The 26,251-nt window shown below is 37.3% G+C and overlaps 1 protein-coding gene across 1 annotated transcript; it reads right to left on the bottom strand.

Moving 5' to 3' along the window:
• Positions 1–466: 466 nt before the first annotated feature.
• SNX7 (sorting nexin 7) lies at positions 467–23,797 on the bottom strand. The gene is made up of 8 exons (XM_009084568.1): positions 23,619–23,797; positions 21,680–21,790; positions 21,083–21,247; positions 19,806–20,007; positions 17,864–18,063; positions 14,419–14,505; positions 8,763–8,915; positions 467–861 (listed from the first exon to the last, which is right to left on the bottom strand). The coding sequence occupies exons 1-8, from the start codon at positions 23,760–23,762 to the stop codon at positions 781–783; spliced, it is 1,143 nt and encodes a 380-aa protein (XP_009082816.1). The 5' UTR covers positions 23,763–23,797; the 3' UTR covers positions 467–780.
• Positions 23,798–26,251: the final 2,454 nt, after the last annotated feature.

Here is a 26,251-nt window from a genome sequence, read left to right on the forward strand (position 1 = left end):
AAGCAGGAAGAAGTTAAGGATTACAGGAGGGCTGGCCATGGGAGTAAAAGGATTCATCCTTCAAACTCCAAATGGAAGCCCTTGTGTTGGCAGGATCAGTGCTGTGACTAACATGTTATCGCTGTACAAACAGTCTGTTTCATGAACTGTCAGTTTTTTCTTTATCCTTTAACAAATGTCAAATTGAAGATGTTTAATAGACATGTAAATATTGCAAACTGAAAACTAAATTAACAGTACTTTAAAGCAGCATTAATCTCACAGAATACATTTGCCATCTTTACGTACCATGTTGCCATTGGGTGACTAGCATGGTCTACTAAAATAATCCTAATGAGCTTCCTGAAGACTATTGAAGATAATTTTACAAGTATAGGAAATTACTCAAGAAAGAGAACATAACAAGAATGTTAAAATACCAAAATATTTCTTAAAGACTAGGATACAGAATGCTGACAAACGTTCCTTATTAAACTTTTTATTAAAATGGAGCTATTTTTACATATTTAAAATACTTTTCATCCAAATTATGCAATATTTATGAAAACGATTGTATGCGAATGCATAAAAATATGTAAAATCAGAGCTAAGCAATATAAAGCGATATATAGCGTGTTCCAAAATGTATTTCAGGACTAGAAAACCTGAGTGTTCTATAAGCTGGTTTCCTGCATTTCACTGATTTTAAGAGTAAAATTTAATAATGTATCTGATCTTATATAAAGCACTTTGGTTGGTACAAACTGCATGGAAAAGGCAGAGATCAAGCAGGGACAATCCTCAAGGCCTGTCTTCAGAATCTTCTTCCACATGAAGATCCACTGTTTGAGATGCTAGGAAGGACTCCCATGTAGCAAGGCACTTAAAAAAACCAAACACAGGTACATATGAGTACAGCAGATAGGTCACTGTAGAACTGTTAGCCAAAGAGAAAAAGAAGTAAAAAAAATAGCAGAATACGTACACACTGTCACAAGCTGCTTTTGTGGGACTACGGTAAGAGCAAAATATGGTTTCCTAGGCAGCTCAGTGATATGCAGAATGTGAGCTAACATGCTGAGTGAGCTGTAAAGGTCACTTTTACATAATGACAAGCGCACAGTGTGAGCATTGTAATTGTATGTGTTAGCATGGAAGATGCTAACATTAATTATGCTTTCTTTAATCTCTCCCTTTAGTTACAGGCAAAGATCTCTTCCAAATAGAAAGCACATTGTCAGGCACAGTTCCCTTGTAATCTCTACGGATTCCTATTGTATACTCAGTTTTCCTTCCAAGTTAAATTAAACCAGATTTTTTCCTAAACATGGAGAGAATTCATTTTTCCCCTGAGTAATGGAAAAGAAATGGGACCAGAAAGGCATGGGCTGGGATTAGGGAAATTGTCATCCTTACAACAAGTGGCATTTCTTTCCTCATGGAAAAATGTATTTATAACTGTAAAAACTATTTTTTAATTTGAAACAGCAAGACTAGAGGCAGTAGAACCATAAAAAAAAATATCCCCAAATGACTGCAGTTCAACTTGGCTTAAATGAGTGTTGGCAGCTTGGCAAACTATTCTAAATTATAGATTAGCATCGAGAGCCACGACAAGGTTATCACTAGGTAACCTATAGTGAGCTCATGATTCTTACTCAAAGCACCAGGCTTCTACTATTTCAAGTCTGCCAGTAGAACAGGGCAGGTAAATTCATGCAATAATTCTATTGTTCTGATCCTGTTGAAAAAAAGCCCTTGAAATGGAACTGTTCTAACAAAATTTCGACTTATACATTCATACCTATTGGTCTTGACAATGCAGCTTATTTACTGTGTATTGTACATAGGTTTTTTTCATGAGGAATATGTATTATTCACAATAAATAAGTCGTCTGAAATTTCTCAGGAAATATACATTAAAAGCTGGACAGCATACTCCATTTATCTGAACTCTGCATTAAATCAGTACCCTGAAAACAGCATAATTTCCTAACTGGAATCTTTTGCCATAAGCTATTCAAGCCACAGCAATTTGCTATGCCCAGCTACAATGAAACATGTAGCATCCATCTGTCATTTCTTAGGAGACATGGAAATTATGCTGCTTGAATTTACAGCCACCTAACTCTATTAGACATTTCTTGTGAATGACTTCCAAACTCTGCCATTAAATATGCAGATTTAATCATATTACATTGAAGAGCCTAGGTCCTGGTATTGCTGCATATCTATGTGCAAGCAGACGAGTGGGAGGATCTGATAGTCACGAATCATGCTGAAGTATAAGCTTAAAGAGCAAAATGAAGAAGACACACAGGATGACTGGAGCTGGAGGAGTCCATGGTGACATGAGGATGCAGAATCAGGGATACCTATAAAATTAGGGGTGACAAAAGTAACAAGGAAAAACAAACAAAATTCATCAGTGGCTTTGTCTCTAAAGACATAAGAAAGCAGAACATGTGGGCCTACAAGATAATGAAAAGTGGTTAGAACAGTCACCTGAACCAAGAGATCATAAAAAAGTATGTGAGAGCTTATTTTTGGTTGTTATCAGGCATGTTAGAGATCATTCCTGTTATTCATATATTGCCCCCTCGACTTTGTATACCATGAATCTACTCCCCCAATCTTTCTTTTCTGATCTTGCTGACAAAAGCCCCAACTAACTTCTGCTGCTATTGCACACAACAACATTCTGCTGCTGCTCAGAGTACATCCAAGGTTTGAATCAGTGTGAAAAGAGAGCACTAACAGGATGAGATTAATGAGGAAATCTGTTTAGTTCATTGACTTTTTGGAGAAATGGTATTTTGAAATGGTACATCAGGGAGAAACAGTGCAAATACTGCTAGTACGAACAGTGAACTGCAAGTGTTGCAAACTGATTTCTGACTTAAAAGGTCTTTTTGACCTTTTGTATAAAGCCTTTCAGGTTTGATCATCAGCTTCTCCCCTACTTCATGTGACACTGTGGCAGCTGAGTCTATCCGAGATGCCTGAGCTGCAATGTGGCATCTTGATTTTCAAATGTCAGTGAGGCAGCTGCTAGCAATGTGTCTTCACGGTGGCACTCACTCCCATCAATTTCTGTTTGCTAGAGCCCAGCCTGGATTACCATCCTAGAAAGCTGCAAGGCACAGCTGTTTCCCTAGGCTTTTTCTAGGTGTGGGACAAGAAAACATCACTGTTTCTTGAAGAGTCTTCTTTTGTTGGCAACGGTATGTATTTTTTCTGAACCGCAGTTTAATTTATACCATGTCACTCCACGTTTTGCCATTCTGTAATTTTAGTAACGTGAATTAAACTACATATATCAGCACTGGCTGAAATGTAAAAATGGCTTTGTGTTATCTGTGCAGCACTGAGCCAAACTGAACGTGTTAAAATGCAACCACAGTATGTTGCTTAACCAGATAGATACAATCTACTGAAGTCTTTCCAGACCAAGATGCAAAGCATTTTTTTTCACACAAGTTATTCAGTTTTTAATTTACCCTTGTTTATATAACCAAAACACATTTTTCAGAATGTAAGAGCAATGGTGGCTCATTTCACTGTCAGACATCGCAGTGCTGCTACAGCTGACAAGTTTTATAATTAACCATACCAAAACAAAACTAGGTCTCTGTGCCTTAGGCTCAAGCTTTTCATATTGTGAAGCATGAACTGCATAAACGACATTTTGTTAGTGATGTGTACTTCAACATTATTCCAGAATGGTTTACTTCATTCTCCTGGGAGGTTGAAAATGGAGATCTAAATAGAGGATCATCCAGTTTTTACAAAGGAGACAGAAAGGAAAAAAGCCCCAGAAAATCCAAACCCAGGAAATTAAATGTGTTTGTAAGGGCTTGAAATTCATAATCCAATTACTTGTAAAAGCCCAACAGATGATATAGAAAACCTAAACACACAAACTGAAATAGCAAGAGCTTAAATAAGGCTACTTTACCTAAAATATTCTGCTTACTACTGCAGGACACATATCTATTCTGCAACACCATTTTTAAAAAGAACAGCAAAAAGGTTTTCATATAGTACAACTGCATATCTAACTCAAAAGGAGATAAAAAAAGAACATGTAGTAAGGATGCTACCAAAAGCAGTGTGTCACAGTCCATGTGTGTTTCTGTTCCAGTTCCCTGTTATCCATGGCTGATACCTTAAAAATGTCATTTATCATGGCATATTTTGGAGTAGAATCTGAAAATGAAGTCTTGTTTGAGTCTGAGATGCAAAAAATACTTTCCTAATTTCCAGGTGCAAGGAAATAAAACCCAGAGTGCATAGAAACAGTCATTCCCACTATAAAAAATGTCTTCCTAAAATGATTTAAAATGTTATGGCTGGAGTAAATGAGGGTTCAAAGATGGATCCTGCCCTTGAAGTGACATGCACAGAGATAAATGGGCTCAGCCATGTGGGAGCTTTTCAAAATCACATGAAGTTTGTTAGCTGAATTCCCAGGCATTGCTAAGGTAGGATGTAATCAACATGCATGAGCAACTAACTTTTTGCAACACAACCAAACGATGAGTTAGATGCCTCACTAGAGGCCTCTACAGCAAACAACAAATCTCATCTATTTTTCTATAGCTTTTACTAGACTGAGAGGTACACAAGGGCTTTGGAGTTAGAGGGAAGTTGTTGTAATGTGGAATGAGTATTGTTTTGCCCTAATCAATCTTTTGGATCAATTTATGTTGGTACAACAATGTAAGTCACAGAAGTATACTAAATTATGCTTGAAATAGTTAAGAAATTCAGGAATTTATTTATATTTTTGGAAAAGAGTAAGGTGTGTCAGTACCAACAAGAATCTGACTATATCAAAGGTAATGTTAGCTTTTTATCTGATTAAGCCAGAGAAGTTTAACAGGATTAGTTTGACATGATAAGTAAAATTAGATGCTATGCTTTAAAACGAAGGTTCATCCATGGCCAAGAAAAAACATGTTCTTTCAATGCCAGAACTAAATAAGTATCATGCTACATTAGGATAAACCACCAATCTACCTGCATTTACTCCAGTGCTTCACGAGCACTGGGAAAGCAAACTCTGGTATATTTGCTGATTTACAATGTCTAGCTAATCTTTGGATCAGGCTGCAAAACCTAGCCACTTATTCTGGCATTTTTTTCCTGAATAGGTTAACAAAGTTCTTTGCTGAGAAAAAAATGAAGTGTTTCTTTTTGTTTGATGCTGTAAATAGCCTAGTGACTATAATAAACACATGAGAAAAAAAGGAAAAATATGTTTAATTGCTTTTGCTCCTTGAAGCCGGAGTTCAGCATCACCTGGTTTGATTTTGCTAGTTTGTACCAGAAATGCTTCAAACATACTAGCTAAATAATACTACCATCACCACCACCACTAACTTTGTATCCTGCTTTGGTTTTATAATGCTGTATCTTTAGAATACCTATACCTACATTATTGAAAACACTTGTGGTGCCAATCAGCTTTGTCAGCTGTAATCTCCACCCTGTGGACATTTCATGATTTCAGCTGTTTGGCAGATACCTCCTCCAGACTAAGGTGTGTTATTTCAGACAATAGTGTCATGCCTGAGGCATGGGGAAAAGGAATGAAATAAATGGTACAGTGTTAACACATGCTTCATTCAAGAACTTTTCTCTGTAAGGCAAACAAATCAATGCCACTTACTTCAGAAATAGGAGCAAAGTTCTGAACTTTTAAAAATTAAAACCTTTTCATATTGTTTCAGAAAATTCTATTTTAGCAATGCATTCGCAGTCATTACTAATACAGTATTTTATTGGCTTTAAGCCTTTGTGGAATACAGAGAGACTTAAGAATGCATTCAATTCTTTTCCAGAGCAAAGAAAAGGAAGTAGAGAGCTCTATGAAATCTTGAGACCAGCTACAGGAATACCAAGTGATTGGTCAGTCATGGTAATTCTTGGCTACTAAATGACATTATATTGAAATGTACTATGACATAGCTTGTACATTATCACAGGAAAGTCTTCATTCTCACAGGCCTGCACAGGAGCACCCTGTAAATTTGCAACACTGGGCTTTAGTTCATGTCTTTGTTACTACAGCATTGAGAGACACGAAGAGATTGGTGACTCCACAGCTGTAGAAACAAAGGAGCACTTTGTATTTGAGTATATTAAATGCAGATAGTCAATAAACTGGAAGGCTATAGGAATAACTCTACTTGAATTAGTAAATCTGGAGAAATATAATTACAGGTAAGACTTTAAAGTAGCACTTCATTAATGTGAACATTAATTCAGCTTAAGGGAGACATACTCCTTTATGCTAGCTAAATGATGCTTGACAAGTTGAGAGCAGAATCCTTAGGCAACTACAATTAAGGAAAAACCCAAACAAACATAAGGTCATACTCTTGCCCCATATTGTGACGAAGAAGAAACAACATTTTAGAAATTCTAGTGTACTTTGACACACTGATATGATGTACTTGATCACACTGGCTTGTTTCAGTCTTGAAGGACTGGATTCTCTAGCACAAAAGCCATCAGAAAACATGAGGTGTCTGTCTCTTGTTACTCTGTAGTTCTCAGAAATTTAAGGGATGCACAGAATGGGCACTAACAGGAATGATTCCTGGGTTAGTTGTGCGACTGGGAAATGAAGTCAGCAAGGGGAATAATGAAGAGGATGGCAAAATGCTTCTGTAGAGAAGGGAATGGGACACTGCACATGGAGAGGCAAGAATAGGAGTTTAACTGAGGGGTGGGGGGAAACTGGGGAAAGGAGGAGAATCAGGTAGCGACTAAGTTAGAAAGCAAGGGATGATTCCTCGTAGGAGATGGACAGAAGAGCTGGGCACCTGAATCATATCCATGGCATCCATGGTGCCTGAGAAAATCCACAGGACATGCTTTGGGAAAAAGCAAAGGCAAGAAATAAGATGAGGGATGCCACAGCAAGAAAAGGCTTAGTAAGCATCAAATGGTGCATCAAAAGCATGAATGAGAAATTTAACTTTAGACGTGTGAGAGAACATTAATGATGCAAGTAATGACTGAACAAGTGAAAAACACTGTAACAGGCACTGTTTGTGCATGTGTTTAATGAGTTAGACTCAAACTATTACCTTTTAGGTAGGACATTGTTTTCTACTGAAAGCATAAAAATAATATTCTGCTTAGGTTTCTGAGATTCCCTTTCTGAAGTTTCACTGCCAAACACCAGGAGCAGATGCCAGAGCTTCTTTTTCTGCTGCTTTCAGGAGTGCATTACACACCTGTAGTTTGTAATCTAAAGGGCCTCTGAGAGTAATCAGTAATCACTTCTCCAATAATTAACCGTGAGCATTAACCACAGGTCTCAAATAAACATGCATATTTTAGATCAAAACTCTCAATCTAAATACTCATTTTATGAAATTCTCTTGACTCTCAGGATTAAGATAATGATTTTCTGCTAAAACAGGAAGACGTTGGTAAGCCCTCCCTTCGCAAATGAGGAGTGATAGCACAGTGTTGTTTATTATTGCAACTGCTGCAGCAAGATAAGGTGTTTTTTCTAAAATCTACATCTACACAGATGTAACAGCAAAAACATTTTATGCATATTTAAATATTCAAGAAAAGCACCAACATGTCTTAGTATAAACCAATTTGTCCAGTATTTCAGAGACTATTTAAGACTACTCAAGTACAGTATGAGCATTCTTAATTAAGCTTCTAATTCAGCAAAAAGCAGTTCTAGACAGGAAAAAGAATCAAATAACTATTTTTGTGTTTTAGCTAATCATTCATAAACAAAATATTCCAATATATTCAGCATTGTTTTAACATACATTTTGCTGATACAGAAGTCAGAGACCATCAATAACTGAAGACAATGTGAGAGGGTGCCAAGAGCTTGCTGCCTGATTTCAGACAATATTTTGATCTTAATATGTAACAACAGATTGTCAATGTCCATGCATCTCACAGACTGCATGTTAATTAATTAGACTTGATGATCAAGAGTTCTGTCTTTTCGATTATGTTTTAACAAAATGATTTGTAAAATCAGGACACAGTCATTGGCTACCAGGCAATCCATTTTATGTTCAGGCTACATGACTGGAAGTTACAGATATCAACATATATCTGTGGAAATTCCTAATTTATGATCAATAGATGGCTTAGTGTATTCTTGTGTTTCTTCCTAAAATAAGGAGAAATTCTTTGAAAACTTCAAGACATCTGGGATATTTTTAAAATGCACATTTCAATTAACAACTTGTTCTTCATTCACAGAATGCTTAACGTGTTTTGTTATGTTTTCAAGCTCTCCTTGTTAGTATCTGTTAGTAATGTAAAAGGAAATTCTTATCAAGAATATTACCCGTGGCATTCGAGCTGAAAATAAAAATGTGATGGAATTGAATTGAAATGTTTTCCTCACACAGGAGCATTTACACAGGTTTGAGCCTTCCAGAGGGCTTCTTCATGCAGTTACAGCAAAACGTTTCCAAACTGAAATATAGCAGCTGACATTGAACCGAAAAAATATGTTCCAAATTGTTGTGGTTAGTAAAACAAGAGTGCCCTCTGTCGATGATGAATTCAGGATCGACAACTTGGGCACAAATAAAATGCATTTTACTTGAAATGTGTCAGATTAAGGATAAATGCCTCTGTCTTCCCACAAAAACTGATTCTGAAATTAACACGTGTTTGAACTAAAAGGCAAAAATGCAAAAATTCCTCTTTCCAGATAACCCATGGACTTCTACACTAAATAATCAATGAAAAACTAACATTGCTGTGAGAAACAGTTTTACCTCTTCATAATAACGGAGATTATTCTCAGCCACATTAGTGAAAGTTGATCTCATATCACACTGCATGTTCTGCTTCCACCTGTCCCAATCCACTTTCAGGGCATTATTGGCACGTTCAAGTTTATCTTCAAGTTTCCCAATCTCCTCTGAGAACTAAATATGAATTGTAAACATTAAAAAATATTAGGAAAGTCACCATTTCCCAAATTATCAAAATCAAGTGATTATAGTAGAGGCAAACAGAACTGCAGAACCAAAACTGGTATTTAACAGCACAGAAAATCATTCCCCAGAGATAAATTTAATTTTCATTCTTAATTAATAACTCACTACAATTTCTGAAATATTAATAACAAATTCTAGACCACAATTAAAGTGTTCCTGAAGACTGGCTGAGAAGTTACAGACTCTGGCACTCTTCGCTAGCACTTGACAGTAATACATCTAAAAAGAAAAACACAGAGAACTTTACTGAAGCAAAATCAACTTCACAATTTAGATTTGGCCAGAAAAACAGAGAAAACCCTGAAAATTTTTGATAACCTCAGGAGAAACCAGAACAGGGAGAAGACAGCCGAAATCAAAGGCACACAATTTCTGATTTCCTGCCTGTCACCTTGCCATCTTTTCTTGTGGAACTGAAGTCTCTGTGACCATATAAGCAAAAAAGAAACACAGAAGCAGAGAAAGAAATCAAACCAAAGGAATTCTGCAGAGAAGAAACTCTTTCACAGCAAACCAGGATCCAAAACCTTGAGGGCTACTCTACAGACATTAGTTGTTTCTAATTACTGTAGATGTACAAAGTGACTTTTCAGCTAATGAGAATGAGTAAGTGGACAGAGGCCCTCTCTTTAATGAGTTTTCTAGTCTCCTCAGTGATTTTGTTACCTATTGTCATTTACTAATCAGCAGTGTCAGTTCTGGCTGGCACCCAGTCACAGAACGAGGTACATCTTCTGCAGCTACAGTGAAAATTCGTCTGCTGGGACTGCAGAGTGACCCTGCAGCAGGAAGGGAAGTCAGGCACAAACATCACCAATAAGGAACACCAAGCAGAAAAGGTTAATTCCTTGTATTACTTCCATTACAACTCAGGTCCCATACACATATTCCTTGCATTATGCTGTCAGGAAAGTAGTTTTTCCCTCATACAACAATCATGTGAAAGTTGGATAGCTACTCATGCTCTCTGCAGAGATGGTGTTTTCATTGATGGTGTTCAGGATTCCAGGATTAACTTCCAGGATTTTTAAGGAATGCTTATGCTACTGGCTGAACACAGAAACATCAAAGTTCAGAGCAGGATGTGGAAAGTCTTGGTGCACAGCATTGAGCTTGAACCATGCAGGGGAGAACAGTGATCCAGTGCAACAGGCAGCAGTGCTGCTGCCACCAGACACAAACTAAGCTGCACGGCCTGAAATGGTCACAGAACCTGGATCCTGTTCAGTTTGACATACTGGAATCCTTTAGTTCTTACAGTACCAAAAACTCCCTATGAAAAACTGAAAACCGCAAATTTCATCTGAATTGATGTTCTCTACATTCCATAACAAATATTTTTAGCTAGACTTGATTTCCACATTGATTTTCTTTGCCACACTTCTAGGTTAATGAAATACTGGTTATTAATCAAGAATAAAATGCAAAATATTATTTCTACTTTACTGAAAAGCCCAAGTTCAATTACCTGGCCAGACCAATCAAGCTACAGACAAGGGTAATTTCAACTACCAATACTGTATTCAACAAGAAAAGGTCAATCCAAACTCTAAATGTGGAGGAATTACCTTTAAAGGAATTACAGACAGCTGGATTTGGTATCTTGAGCATGTCTCAAGATAACTCCCTGTCCTTCAAATACCAAAAAATGAATGCACACAGAATACTGAAAACAGTGAATTTTTAAAGATGATTTCAAGTAGGAAAAGCAGTTGAATACATTTTCTGCTTTTGCAAAAATAAAAGTTCCTATATTCCTTGCACTACGCTATACACTTATAGACTTCTATGACTTAGAAGTCCTGGCTGGAGCAGCTTCCCCATATCTCATTCTTCATATCTCTAAGTAATTTATTTTACAGTTTGTTTTTGCCTGGCCTTTTCTAGGAACTATGAATTTCTTCCAGTGTAGTCACAACATGATGTGGACAGGCAAATCTGTTCTACATCCCTGCCTGAATATGCAGTTTAAACATCCCCCTCTAAAGCCCCAAAGAAACCATGTGTTCTGTCAAGGCAAGGGTTGGACTTCAGGTCTAAAGACAGCATTATGCCATGTGACATCATCTCAAGTAGAGATTTAAGATCTACTTTTCCAAAACTAAAAAGAAACATAAATGCCACTTTCTTCAGCTTTCATGACAGCAGAAATCAAAGAAGAATAGCTTGGTCTAAACAAAAACATAGACCTAGCATGTCCCTCATTTACAAGGTGTGAATTGTTACAATTTATCCTACAAATTAAGTATGATTCTGAATCCATTTTCTTACACTGATCGCACTGAGGCAGCTAGTGTGAGAAATTAAATCTCACATCAGAGATCTCCAGAGAAGGGCACAGTGCTAAGAAGCACAGTGCTAATCAGACATCAGACCATGGGACAGGAAGGTGAGAGCAAGACACTCCTCGTGCAGAGTGCTGCCAGACATGAACAGTGTGACCTGTAGCAAAGAGACCTGGCCCAATAGCCAAGTGACCTGGTAAGTGACACTGCATTTTACACTATCTCACCATGCAAAATAGCATGAATTTCTGTCTGCTACGTGAATTAATCCTACAGCTTGGTGATACTAATTCCTATTTAGCCTGGAGTTAAAACACAAAATATATTCCAAAAGTGCATTCAGCATTTCATCTCTTTACTACTCAGTTTCAAGCCTGAACACGAGAATCCTTAAGTTAGCATTTAATGCTTATCTGGTTCTGTCAGAGCACATCATACCAACCTTTTGTCAGAATTACTATTAGCACTTGTGGCAGCACTTAAACTGTTAAAAATGCCCAAACCACAGAGGGATGAGCTAGCATTGCTGTGTAGCCTTCAGATGGTGCGTGGGAGCAAGGGAGCCACATATCCCAATGTCTTTACAGCCAGAGCTCTGGAGGGTCTGATAAGCAGGAGGATACCAAAGTCCTCCCAAATATCTGTCAGAGCCTGAATCCAAAATCACAATTCTCAAATCATCCATACCCTTAACAACTGCAACCTTTGTGGACCAAATTTTGCAGTGGGAGACAAGGTTTTGGCTTTTCAGCAGCACCACAAGCAGCTTTCTAAAGGCCAAGTGGCAGAAGCACAGCTCCAATGGTTTTTCCCAGCCGATGAGCCTGATGTCTCATAAGGTTTAATTTGTGATTCCAGCCTATTTCATCTGCACTGACCTTGGGGATGTTTTCATTCTTCTGCTGTTTGTTAAATTATTTAATGTTTGCTGTGACCAATGCTAAAGATCTCACAGCCTTTTATTAGCTCTAATGACAGTCTGAGACTCCTTATCTATGGTGGAAATGTACTTCAAATGAGATTAGAGTTCATGCCACTCATTGTCAGCAAAATTTCTGGCTACTAGATTGCACTGACAAGCTCAATCTGACATCTATGAGATCATTAGAAGCTACAGGAGTACTGTTTAGGAATAGAAATGTGCAAATACACCCAAACTCAGTGTTTGACACCAATTCCAATAACAGTACCTGTGTTATGACCACCTTTATTTTGAAATCAGTCTGGTTAGAAGTGTCAAAAATATTTCAACACATAATAAAAATTAATACATAGTAAAACATAACCAAGAAAACAGTTAAAAGTCACTTGAAAGGTTAAAAATAGCAACACACCATTCTTTGTGGCCAAACTATCCTTAATAGAAAAGGCCTTGAGCTTCTAATTATGAAAAAGTCTTCAGGATACAGCTGGCACTCAATTACAGAACACAGGACTTTATGATCAGATTAGACTAACAGACATCTGGTTTACTGCTCTTGTGAGTCTGCAAGGAGAAACAGGCTCTCAGAAACAGGATTCTCTGAAATGAATAAGAAATAGAGGGGCTGGAAAGATAAAGCAAAGATCTGAACACCTGGGTAATCACACTTCTGGCTTTACCAAAACTGTAAATCCAGATATGGAATCATAGAAACAGTGAAAAAAATATAAGTTTGGGCAAACTGATCTCAGAATTCTACTGGAATCAAGTACAAACATCTCATGATGGAGTCAATATCAAATCAACATGGTATGATCAATACTATGCTAAGGTAAAAATATTCCTTTTTTATTGTAACAGTTGAAGAAAAGGAGGTGCATGCACCTCTGAAGACTCCATCAATTTATAATAGCAATACATTCTGAAAAAAACCACATCCTGCCAGGCAGTGTTCTCTTGTCTACAGTGGACAGCAGCGAGACTAGCTGCTAAAGAAGGTGCATGAAACTGGAATTTGTCACTGAATGGACCTGCCATTGCTACCCAACTCCCAGCCTAGGAGACTTCTTCAACTTACCATCCTCTTTGCATTTTACAAGAGCTTCAAACTTTTAACTAAGGAAAAAGGACAGGAGAAACGGCAAAGGAAGTAGAGAAACAAAACCAGGTTAGATAATACAAAGGCAGAGAAATGATGGGACAATATAAGTAAACAGAATTTCTACTTCAGGGAAGAAAACCCCAGAGATATTTACTTAATCTCCCACTGCAATACACAGAGGCAAAGTGTTATAAAGTATACCATAGCCATTGTAGATATCAGAGAGTGATAATATATTCTTATTTATTCTCCTCAGTGACAAGAAATCAGATGAAAATATGCACTTCAAGTGCCAAAAACTATCTAAACAGCTCATCTTTACAGGAAAGCTAATTAAAACAACCGTAATAAAAAGTATCTGAAATGTCAAGGACTTTCTCCTTTGATGTACAAAAAAGTTATCAGTCATTTTTATATGTAATTTACACTGTATAAGACTTTGTGCTAACACTGTGCTAAAAGGACATTATTTAGGTCAGAGAATTAAGCAATGAAAAATTTTACAAATCCTAATACTCATCCCCAAAGTTGCTTTCAACTGGCTCACTGAGCCTTGCTGATGTTTTTAGGGATGCCTTCCTGCATTTTACAGTCTGACTTCACTAGAATGAAAGAAACTTTCATACCGAAGTAAAAAAAAAAAAAAAATCCCTGGGCTGAATTAAATAAAACAAAAACCTGAAAGGACAGAATGCAGAACATTTTATTTTAAATAAGTTTAATGAACAGCTTTGATGATTCTCACCGCCTGCTTTCTCTCTCCTACATCAATGAAGCAGCAGCTACAAGAGCACTGCAGCAAGTCTTACTTTCTTGTACCTCCAAGTGTGGAAGTAAATTGAAATGCTAAAAATCAGCTATGGTACAGTCTGTGTTGACAAAACACAGTGGTCACCCATTATGACAAGCCTTTGGCTCCAGCAGCTCATCATCTACTGAAGTGTTTCATCTTTCTCATGACTGCCTTTGCCTGGCACATATAGCCTTGAAGACCAAACTTTCCACAAGTATGAGAACTGTAGAGACACTATCCAGTTACAACAGTTGGCTTCAGAGGACACACTTTCATTGTCTGCAATTAGAGTAAGGCTTGGAAGATTTCAGCTTTATATACATACTCACCAGATCCTTTTCTGTCTTTTTATTGGCTAAAGCATCAACTTTGGAATCAAGCTCGCCTTGAATTTGGTCTCTCCTTTTCAAAACACCCTTAATATAGAAGAGAAAAAACAGAAGTAAACTGCACCAAATTTTAGCCATTTTTTTCAGAAAATTATCAAACAACTTGGCTATTTAATAAACAAGATCACAGAATGATGCCGTTTACTCATTTTGACATGATACATGTACTTCTGTAAAAAAAAAAATTAAAATCAAGACTTACTTTTCCATACCTGTATTTTATGCACTTTTTCAACATTAATAAAACTTAAAATCAGTCCTGCAAGAATCTGCCATACACAGTATCATTGCTAGCTGTGTGAGAACTGCAACAGCTGTTTACGTGCTATCAGCTCATCTTATTATATATTCATATTTTAAAGCAGCAACATGAGTTTGCCAAATCTCATGAACAAAAATATCATCTTTGAGTAAAATTTACAATATAAAGTAGAATGACTGAAACCAGTATACTGGGCATTATTCAAATTGTGACTTTAGCCTTTAACATTATTTCATAAGTGCCAAGCATATTTCTGAAAAATCAGAAAAAATATCACAAAATCATCATAGGAATGATACCTGTTTTACCATTGATATGTGTGCTTATTTTCAGCATATTTAATTATTACCTCCTTTAAAACTGCCTTATCAGGTATTGGGTTCTTAGCATAATGTCAAAAAATAATTAAAAGGGAACATTACTTGTTAAGCTACAAAATGGGAACAGTATTATAGATGAAATTTCCATTTCCAGTGCTCATTTGCTCTGAGACCTTGATGAAGCCTTACGAATTTCTCTTTGTCTAAGCTTTCCCTTCTGTAAAAACACACTCAGGTATGCTTATCTTGCAGAAGTGTTGCAAGGCTTTAGTTCTTTTGAAAAAGAATCAGAAGCAGGACATATATAATTACAAATCTCAAAACCCTCTTTTACATTACCTTGCCACAACTGGTTTTACTGCTTCTTCTGCAGAGAAGTTCAGTATTCACCTCTAGCATAGGGCATGTTGAAACAGCACAGGGCACAAGCAGCTCTACCTTCTCTAGCTCTTTTATTTGACTGAGTTCTCTTTGAAATCTTGTCACTTTATCAAACATGATAGAATAATTTGGGAGGTTAATATTCAAATAATTTTTCAGTGTTTCTTTCTGAATCACTATAAAAAAGGGTAAACATGACTGGGCAATTCTGAGTAACAGATTAGCAATATATACAAATGCTCATAAATGTATCTTTCAACAGCTCAGAATCTTTTGCTTAGATAAATACAGAAAATGTTTAGCTGTAAGCACAGAACCAAAACAAATGTCTGGAAGAGCTTTTCTTCATAATACAAATGCTTTCTCTTTTTTACTATTTCTTTTGTCTCTTTTAAAACTGTTTTAATGACTATTTGGTAATTTTTATCACAAATACACCTTAAATTACAAGACAAAACCAATTACTTTAATATTTAGATGCTACAACTACAGACATGCACTGACTTCTAATGGCAAACAGAAGGACTATGTCTTTAAAACATATTATTATACTTTTACAGGGTTTTGGTGTAATTATTTAATGGCATATTGCCACAAAAGCCTCACACAATTTTATGTGGACCCATAACCAATTAATGCTGTAATTTGTACCCTGAGGGACAACAGATTTGTTCGGTGCATCAGTTAGGAAGGAGCCAGTCCAGATGTAAGCATTGTAGCTAAGAATCATCTCTTTCCCCAGTTAAAGGCTGAACTCCTAACACTGGAAAATACAAGGATTGTATTGTATTGATCACACCTTGTTCTGCACATTTGTATGTGATCTTGGCAGCACCACACAAAGGTCCCTGCCATGAGGGGTTAAACACACCTCTGAAAGCAGGTTTTACTAGTGTGTGAATTCCCCAAGGTATTGTTAGCATTGACCAGTAGTTCCCTCTCCAAACTGCAAGAGGGAAGTAAGCTGTAGGAAAAATAAAAATCCATGGTGAAGGAAAGAAAAGGAACAGTTCTAGAACAGGAATGAGCTACTGAAGGAAGATTTTTCCTCTGGACAGAACCACGGCCTAATGCTGTGTTGCAAGTGCTGCATAAGAAAACTACAAGCAGAAAAAAAATGCAGAGGGGCAACAGCTATTTGTAATGTGTGCAGGAGGAGCCAGGCAGTCACCCTGGGGCTTGTACATAGAAACCTCTCTGTGCGCTGGACAAAACAGAACACCTGAGAAAGGGAGAGGGTGAGCCAGGCTGCAAAATAGAAGTCAATGGGCAGACAGCATCACTGCAGTAGCATAAAGGCTAGGGCTGCTCATGGGTAACAGAAATTATGAAAATTAAGCTTGGAAGTGGGGGAGAGGAAGAAGATCTGAACTTGCTAAGACAGTAATCTCTTCAGACCTACCTACCTCCATCTACCAGCATGTACATGTAAATAATGAGGCCTGTGAGATACAGGACATTTCATATGTCTCCTCTTTGAGTTTTAAAGACAGCAGTCATTGCAGCAGTAATTCCCAACCTCTTAGTAGCTAAGCCTTACTGAGAAACTGGCAGTGTTCTGCACAGTGCCAGCAAAGGCTCAGATAACTCGGGTCTTGCTCTACCCATGGCCTGTAACACACTCTCAGCCCCAACTCAGAAACCATTGCAGTAGGTGCTGGGCTCCCAGCAGTGGCACTGGGGATTGCAGTTGGCATTGCTCAAAACCTAGACAAAGAGGGGTTTGTACACATGTTCTGCTTTCTGGAGGCAGCAAAGTGGAATTATGACACACTGAATTCAGTGAATTATGTTGATTATTCACCAGCACTGAGTATATCAACTCTGGAGTCTGATTTTTTTACATTCTCTCCAAGTGTAAGAAAAATACATACATAAAAGGAACTGAGAGCAGCAGCTTATGGCAAAGACTAACACATGCTTATATAATGGTGCAGGGACTGGAAGTTCCCTGCTGTTCTGGAAAAAGAAAACATAGTTTAGGAACAGCTCCTAGAAAGGGAAAAACCTCTCAACTCCTTTTCCCCCACACAATCTGTTACTCGATGAGTTCATTTTCAGCAGTGTCAGAGAAGGTCTTTCTCAGCTGTGGTTCCCAAACCCTCTCTGCTACAATGCAGTGCTTGCTGAAGATGGCAAAAACAGACACCCTAGCACAAGTACCAAGGATTGCCTGCCAGGCAAAACTCTCAACTCTTCTTATTTGGAAGGGGCATCTCTTGCCTCATTAGCAAGGGAAACAGGAGCAACCAGATTCCCCACTAACAAACAGTTATCCTATGCTGTACATGTTCTGTAACAAGAGTAAACAGCAGGACTGTAAAGTCACTTTCATCAGCTACAGATTCTCTCCTAGACTTTGTCACTGGACCAAGCCAAAAAACAAATAAACAGCCATCAACAATCCTAAAGGAAACCTTACCATCAGAATTTCACTGTAGAGCACGTATTCGTGTAAAATGGGCAGCAGGTTTTCTGAGAGTCCTGCCATTCGCTTCTCCGTAGCCTTGCAGCACCTGTCGATGCAGCTGGCAACGCCTTTTAGGGAGTCTGCTACATCTTCTTCAGATGCTGACCAGAGTGTGTGGATGGGACCATACTCCTTCATTTCATTAAAGTAGTCTTAACAGGAACACATATGCACGTTACTCATTTGTTCATTAATTGATGTCTAAGTGATACTGTTTGCAACCTCGTATTTACTCTGAACAAAGCAAGAGACTGAGGCTAACGTTAAAATTTGCTCAAATGATCAAGATAAGTAAATATTCATTGTTTATGAATAATCAATTAATGTATTGCAATTAAGTAGTGCTGAGAAATCTATCAGCAAAAATGCTCCAGTCATTTCAAAAGGATACACATGCTCAGGTAGATCTCAAGGGTTGTAATTCAGATCACCCAATGACCTCAATTACTTCACGTCATCTTCATACAGAGCCATTGCAGCCCTGGGCAGCAGTCAGACTGACTTGCTTCTACTGCCCTGAATTCCTCTGCTTCTTGGAACAGTAATACTCTGAATCCTCTCTCAGTTATTAAAACTAGAAGCTTTGTTATGCCCCAAAAGCTTCAGAAGAAACACTGGTGTTCACTTCAGTTATCTCCTTTAGTAGTTTTTATTAATCTAAATACAAGGATATCCTATGAATTATTTCTCTTATATCTCTAGACCAAGTGATAATCTGTAAGCAGAGAGATGGCCCAGAATTCACTGTGCCATTTGGTAGGGCTAAATGTCGGCAAGGCTGGATATGAAGAATATAAAGTTTACTGGACATAAAATAACCCTCTATGGAAGATGTAATCAAGAATTCCATGTTAAGCTAGTGCAAGCAGGAAAAAATATCCACCATAGTGTGGCCCTGCACACAAGTATTCTGACTAGTGCTGTTTGGAAAATCTAGAAAGAAGATATAACCTACGGCATTTGAGAGCACATCAACATTCTTAAGTTTTCCTAGAAATATTTTGGCACTGATGCCTTTAACCCACGGACCTCAGCCAGCTATTTCCACTGAAAGGAACGATATCAAAAGGAACTCTTTTCACCAACATGTATTTTTCTTTTGTAAGACCCTTTCAATTCAGCAAGGACATGCTGAGGTCTGGTACTGCACAATAAAGCACAAGGGCTCAGTTATTAAAGAATACAATGCAGCTCTTCAAATTTTATTATATTGACAAAAAAATAACTCAAATGCTGCCCAGTGGAAATTCTACTGAACAGGTGTAGTCTGAGGTCAGGGTCATCTCAGAACCTCAGAGAAGTCAGTAATTTAGCATTCCAAGGGTACAAACTGCTGTTACTTAAGGAAAAAGTTAAGATTAAGCCATCCTTAAGAAAACTCTTAACAGGCACAGCTTACCGTGACAGAAATGATGGCCAACAGTAAAGCTATTTAAAAAAAAACCCAAAACCAAAGAAATCTACTTGGTCAACACAGAAAAGAGGTGCAGAATGAAACCAAAAAAAGGAGATGTTTAGAGATCTGGAATCTGACAGTATTATTTCAATATGAGGTCACACAGAAAACTACATTCTCTTGAAAGTACAAAACAAAAGGTTATGCAGCTTTCCAAAAAGCACAAGAGACAGCCATACTTACTACATTTTCTTCTTTCTGAGTTCCTTATAAGTACATGAATGACATGTTAAAACTCTTCCTATTAAGAAATTATTCAAACTAACTTGAAGGTCTGTCAAAACCATGACCATTAAGAAAAACACAGTATAAACATCAATCTCCCTTCTTTCTTCCCTGCTGGAAAGAAGATTTAGCCTGGCACAATGTAAACTCATTTACTTTGCAGTATATAGTGATTTCTTAAATCAATAAAACTGATACTTGTTTTCTACTTACCCCTTTCTTCCTTGTAAATTCTATGAGCTATTTTATCTAGTAAGTTTATTTTCTGACTAAATGTTTCCATGTAATCGTTCATTTCTGTAAACACTTCAGGACGATTTTTAACTGCTCCTCTTACTGAGGATGCTACAGCTCTGACGGTCTGTCCCATCCTGCTCAGCAAACCAGGACCCTGCTTCTTGTGTGAGGAGAGTTCCTAAAGACAGAATAAGCTCTGTTTACTTCCAAGTATTTTTTTTATTTCTATAAAATAATACATAAAGCTTTTTTTTTTTAAACAAAACTACATACATAACCCTCTCTGTGTCTTTTTAGTGACCCTGGCAGTGTTCAAGACCAGGCTGGACGAGGCGTTGTGCAACCTGATCTAGTGAGATGTCCCTGCTCATGGCAGGGGGGGTTGGGACTAGATGATCTGTAAGGTCCATTCCAGCGCTTAAATTCTATGACTCAATGATCAATCTTACATTGTAATTATTAGACCAGTGTCAGAACCATACCTGTCGTGCATTTATTAGCTAAGCCTCTCTGGGCAAACACAAGTGTGCCACGTATCACATCTCACAAGAACGGTTAAGATGGCAGAGAACCTTTACCCCTTCATTCCTCAGGGTGAGTTAGCTAGTTTGCAATTTAGCCTTTTGAACAGGAAAGCAGAGGTAATGATTGCAGAAATAAGTCACTGAGAAAAGCAAACAATGTTCCTACTGGAGGAAGTAATCCATCTATTTTCTGTAACTCTTTTTATATGTTGCTAGAATCACCTTTGCTGAGGTTCAGAGAGAGAAGCTTTTCTGAGTCCAAAACTCCAGCTGGCAACTGGACACATCTTGCAACAATGCAACAGCAAATTAAAAAGGCTATATTTTTCTTTTATGAGACTAGTATAACTTAAGGGAAAAAAAACCAGATGAAAAGGTGCCATGCCAAAATAATAATTAATTGAAAACACTATTTTTCACACAGTCTTGGAAGCTTATACTGAAAAGCATGCAGAATTGAAATACTGCCAGGAAAATCAAAAATGTAGTAACAAAAACTGCTTTGGAAGCTACAGCGATATTTATGGCCATGTGCATGATTACCACAACCACAGAAGAAAAGGTTATCTCAGAGTGTGAATATCCCATAAATCCCTGCCTTCTTCTGATACTCCTGTAACAAGCCATGGGAGGACAATATTGAACAGTGAACCAGGGAGACTCCTGATATACTCCACTAACACAAGACGTGGTTTCACGTAACTGTAAATAATAACAAAGTCATCTTACCCAGGCTTGTGCAGTAAGAAAAATTTTGAAGTCTTCATTAAAAGTTAAAGTTGGATGATCAGCAATACGGTTCAAAAATTTATGTAAAGCTTTTCTTCGAGTCTCAATGAATTCATCACTAAATCGTTCCACCATTCCCTTCATTATGAATTTTTCAGGCAATGGCTAAGGAAAAAAGAAGACATATATTGTATAATTTGCAAAATATTAAGGGTATTATATTAATTCTTCTTACTAAAAAACATAGGTATACCTTGTAAAACCCACCATGCAAAAACCCAAGAGCTATATAAAATTATCATATTTAACTGAGGTATAACATGGTTCTTGTAATACACAGTGCAGAAGAACACAAGCACAACTAAGAAAGGACATAAATCACTGCAAATGGCACAAAGAAATACCTTTATGTGATTTTAATTATCACATACGTATAAATTTAATGAAAATGAAATATGGAATATGTTGGTCAATGAAAATAAGTTGGCTTAATGTTTGTGAGACTTCAGAAACTGAAGAAAGACCTCAAACATCTCTGTATAAAACTGGTGCCATCTTATAAACAAATAAAAATAACTCAAGTTTTAGCAAACAAACAGGAATAATCAGTGTCGGATGTGCTTCTTCAAGTTTGCTCTTCAGCCAAAGGAAATCCTGATATCGTCTTCGAACTTCATATTCACTGGAGTCAAATTCACCACGGGATGTCTGAGAACCAGAGGCAGAAAAAACAGGCTTAGGTTAGAATACCAGAGAAAAAAGATCAATGCAGTTTTAGATTTCTGAGAAAACTGAGCACTTGAAGGGAATGCATACATGTTTCTATTTTGCCCCTGTTGTTTCTTTGCTGTTTTTAAAAGTGCAATGATCAGCTCCTTGAAGAGATAAAACACATCCTATTTCAGCAAGAAATCAAAGTCCTCTTGGGGGAAAAAAAAAAAAGCAAGCACTAAGCTGCACTTTGTACACTGACTTGCAATAATTATCCTACCACAATGTTTCCAAAATATTTCAATAATTACTTAAGCGTGGTGTCTTCTGTTTACCAATCACAGTTACGTTTATTACTTTAAGGACACTTCTTTTAAAGTGGTTAGTAATCTACAAGTGAGGCAAGTCCAATTTTTAGCATTGTGAACAAACCCCAGTGAGCTGACATACGTCCTTGGGACTTGCTGACACTAGTCAACAATTCCCGCATTGAAAACATGGAAACTTCAGCACACCATAGCAATAACACTTCCTGTGCTGTTTAATGGATTCTGCATCCCATCATCAATTCCAGTTTTGTAGCCCTTTGTTAGAACTTGCCAACAAACCTTTAATGCCTACAAAAAATGCTTATTACAGTGTTACAAAATTGTCAGACCATGAGATTTATTTTACCACTGCTCTGTCTTCTAGAATCAAGCCACAAAGAACCCATGTTTTCATTAATGTGTGCTACTTAGCATTCATTGTTGCACAGAGGTTTATGGTGTGATGCAAGGAAATTCTAAAAACCTCAAAACATACTTTTGTAATCTAAACATTTTTGAGGGTTGAATAAAATTTTTTCAAGGTATGTGGGAGGAATGCTATTACTTTATCATCAACAACCAGCACTCCAAATTAAATACGATAAGGAAGGATAGATAAAAAAGCAAAAGCAATCTACCTTACAGACCTTCCATACTTGCCTGAAGTAAAAATGTTCTCTAGTCTACAGAAACATGCATAAAGTGAAAATTATTGCTAGAAACCTAACGAAGATAGCTCTCTTCCTACTCTTTAAATATTTTATGAGGAATTGATATCTCCTCTTATTTAAAGAGGAATAATTCCCATTTGAAAATTTGGTTTTAAATGAATCTTTTAAAAAGAACTCAAAGTAAAATAACAGTGCAATTCTCAAAATGCAGCCTGCAGAGTATTTGCTGGTAATCTCTGCAGACCTGGCTGGTCTCACAAGGCTGACTCTCTTCCTTATTTCCTGTAAATAACTTGCAGTCAGGATAACCAAAAACACACTTCATTGTTTCCTAATATTACTCTTTCATTGGAGAATTGTGGCAGTTTCCCCAACTGTAAAATGGGAAACAAACACCCATGTGATAAGGGATGCTGCAATTAGAAGAGAATGGAATTGAAAGTCTGTAGTAGTTAACATTTATGCAAGACAGAAGACTGGTAGCCTGCAAGTGATCCAAAAGTCATAAATACTTGTGCTAATATAGTGTCTCCAAAATGAATCAGTTCTTCTGCTGTTTCATTTTCTTGCTGAAGATCACAACAGAAGATGTTACTCTCACATAGCACTCATTTTGCAGTTGTAAAATTATTAACTGTTTTCTCTACATAAAGAACCTAAGCACCTATGCAGACTTACACTGTGTTTCTTTCCAGAATCTACTAAAGTTTCATACAGTTTTGTCTATAACTCATGGCAAAACAGAGTACAATTTATATTTAGTAGCATCCCGGAGAATGGTATGCAAGAAGAGTGAAAATGCTGCTAGTGTTATCAAAGTAAGCCATTATAGCTATTATAGATTACCTTTGTGACTACTCTGTATGTAATAAAGGTTTCAATGGCTGTAATGTGGCTTTCAGGATCATCGACTGTAATGAAGAGATCTCTTAGTTCTGGTCCATCTTCAAATTTATACTGGTTTATCATTGATGAGGGGGATATTGGCATTGAAGGACTGAATGAGTTTACCTCAGCCAGAGATGTATCCTATAGATAAGACATAAGAACATCCACATCAATACATCTTTGTATACAAACACCTCTGTCTCACATGCTATAATGGCAAGCTTTTAAATAATCTGATGGAGCATAGAGCAGATGAAAGAATTACACAGTACATAGCAAATCTATTAGCCTTTTCAGTATCTGCTTCGGTGAGGATGTAAGACATGAGATTTATTCTAATACTGATGAAAGAGCAAAATACTACCATTTGAGAAGAATGTTATGCATAGCCAGAAAGAGAACTTGCCTATGAATGATAAAATTAGTTATGAATCCAAGCACCCATTAATTGTGTAGGTTACTTGCCAGCTCTATTAAAATTGTTAGAGGCCACTTACTGAGGACTTAGGTGGATAAAAAAAATACAATTTAAAAGCAAGACAAAATCCAAATCAGAATTTTTATTGGAATTGGATATTTTAGTTTGCATGTATTTTACAATGAAATTTGAAATGGAAGATGATTACAGATACATAAATTAATCCTTTTTTCCCTAAAGGAAAACAGTAAGTAAGGATATAGCTCAAATTTGCTGCTTAACTTTTTTTTTTTTTTAAAAAAGGCAAACCACTGTTTTGCTGAAGTGGAAAACCACTTTTTGATAGCATCAACCACTTCCACATAGCTCTCTAAGAATACATCCCCATAGCAGCTTCTTCTGCTCTGTGCATTCATGGTGACCACTCAAGTGCTGAGAAACAGAGTGGAAACTGGAAACAGGCAAGAAATCTCATTTTCTTCCTTAGATGCAAGTCTGGATGAGATCTACTAATCTAAAATCTTGAAGGATACAGTTACTAGGAAAATAAATTGAATTCACTAACTCCATAAAAGAGCATAACAAATGAATAAATCATTAGAAATGATAAATTAGAGCAATTGATATAAATCACTATGTTTTAAATATCAAATACTTATATGGGTTTTTAATATATCCAGTAAAATAAAGTATTTTCATAACAAACTTTAAAATGAATATATTTTCTAGAAGTTTTTAAAGGCATAGTTAGTCTACACTATTGGGTGGCAAAGAGTTGCCCTTTCCAGCACCTTGCTAACCAAGGAGGAAGGAGAAAAAGGATGAAGTTGAAAAGAAAACTGCTCAAATGCCAGAGGGGGAAATGTGTGAGCCCACACAAACTAGAGTCACACCATCATCCCAAGGCCAATCTCATGGGAGTGAAGAGCACACAACCATAGTACTGCTGAGCTTGGTGAGAGTTGCTTTTTCCCTTTGAATTCAACTGGATCAGAACTTTCTCTGGCACACCTCTTGTTCTTTTCCTGCCTTAAGCTTCGTTGCCTACTGCCATTCCTCTCCTTTGGATTTATCAATGTACTCCCACAAATATGGAGCAGAGATTTATACCAGGAATTTAGCCCAGACAACACTTAGTGCCAGTTCTCCTCCCATCACTTACATGCAGTTCTTTGAACAGGGAGACAAAAGCAACACAAAAGACTAAAGGCAACACTTTAAATATTATATAGTGGCTTACTTATACACCTGTCAGTCATTTTGCTTTTATTCAGCGTGTTTCTATGCATGATTTCTATAGTGGTATCCAGCCAGCATTCTTAGTGATGGAGAATAGATGGCCATGCTCTAGATGAAGAATGAGGACTGCTAGTTCAGAGCAGCCCCTGTGATTCAAAGTGCTGAGACGATGGGAAATTTCCAGGGAAAGAAAAATGCATGTTAAGCATGTAAGGGACTTCAATGGCCACATAACTTGAGGAGTGATGACTCTGCAAGGCCTAAATTGGATCAAGGTAAATGTGTTTTATATTTTCTCATTTTCCATGGGTCATTAATATCTTAATGTTTCATTCCTCCTTCCTGGTTGCTACTAAAAATTGCTCCACACACACAGGTTTCTAAAACTATATTTTTATGTGGAAGGGCTTATGAATATGTGGTTTGTGAAACAAAACATGGGCAATAAAAATCCACAGAATAAGCAGGTCTTTGGTTTTAATAAAGCTCTACTATCCATTTGCACATGAATGAATGCATATGACTTTTAAACATGCATCTGTCTCTCTTTCTTTATCCTCATGATACTTCAGGTTTTCTTCCAGCAGTTCCTGAAGTTCATGTGACCCAAGTCTGATGCCATCACAGAAACACAGTAAAAAAGAAAATTATGTTCTATACAGCTGCAATTTTGTGGTTGGAACTATGTTTTTGTGTGCATACAGATGAAGGCAGAAAGAGTTTTGTGGCAGAGGAGAAACAGACAATTCTTCTAGCTCTTGGGATGTGTAACCCTTTTGCTCTTCATCCATGCAAAGAGCATCAAGACCCTGTGCCAGAAAATGTCCTTTCCCACAACTCCCCCAGCCCCACCTACCTGCAGTACCCCTTCTCCTTTCCAGCCCTTTCACTCCTGCAGAGAAGTTGGCAGAGCTGTGTGTGCTAGTCCACAAAC

The sequence above is a fragment of the Acanthisitta chloris genome, unplaced genomic scaffold (genome assembly GCF_000695815.1).
Source record: "Acanthisitta chloris isolate BGI_N310 unplaced genomic scaffold, ASM69581v1 scaffold26871, whole genome shotgun sequence".
Classification (NCBI taxonomy): domain Eukaryota; kingdom Metazoa; phylum Chordata; class Aves; order Passeriformes; family Acanthisittidae; genus Acanthisitta; species Acanthisitta chloris.

Bases quoted from the DNA above. Each gene is read 5' to 3' on its own strand.
- SNX7 (XM_009084568.1), bottom strand. From the start codon at position 23,762: ATGCCAATATCCCCCTCATCAATGATAAACCAGTATAAATTTGAAGAT. The intron at 21,791-23,618 runs GTAATCTATAAT...TCTGGTTCTCAG, and splicing joins CATACAGAGTAGTCACAAAG to ACATCCCGTGGTGAATTTGA. The intron at 8,916-14,418 runs GTGAGTATGTAT...ATTCATATTTAG, and splicing joins AAAAGACAGAAAAGGATCTG to TTCTCAGAGGAGATTGGGAA.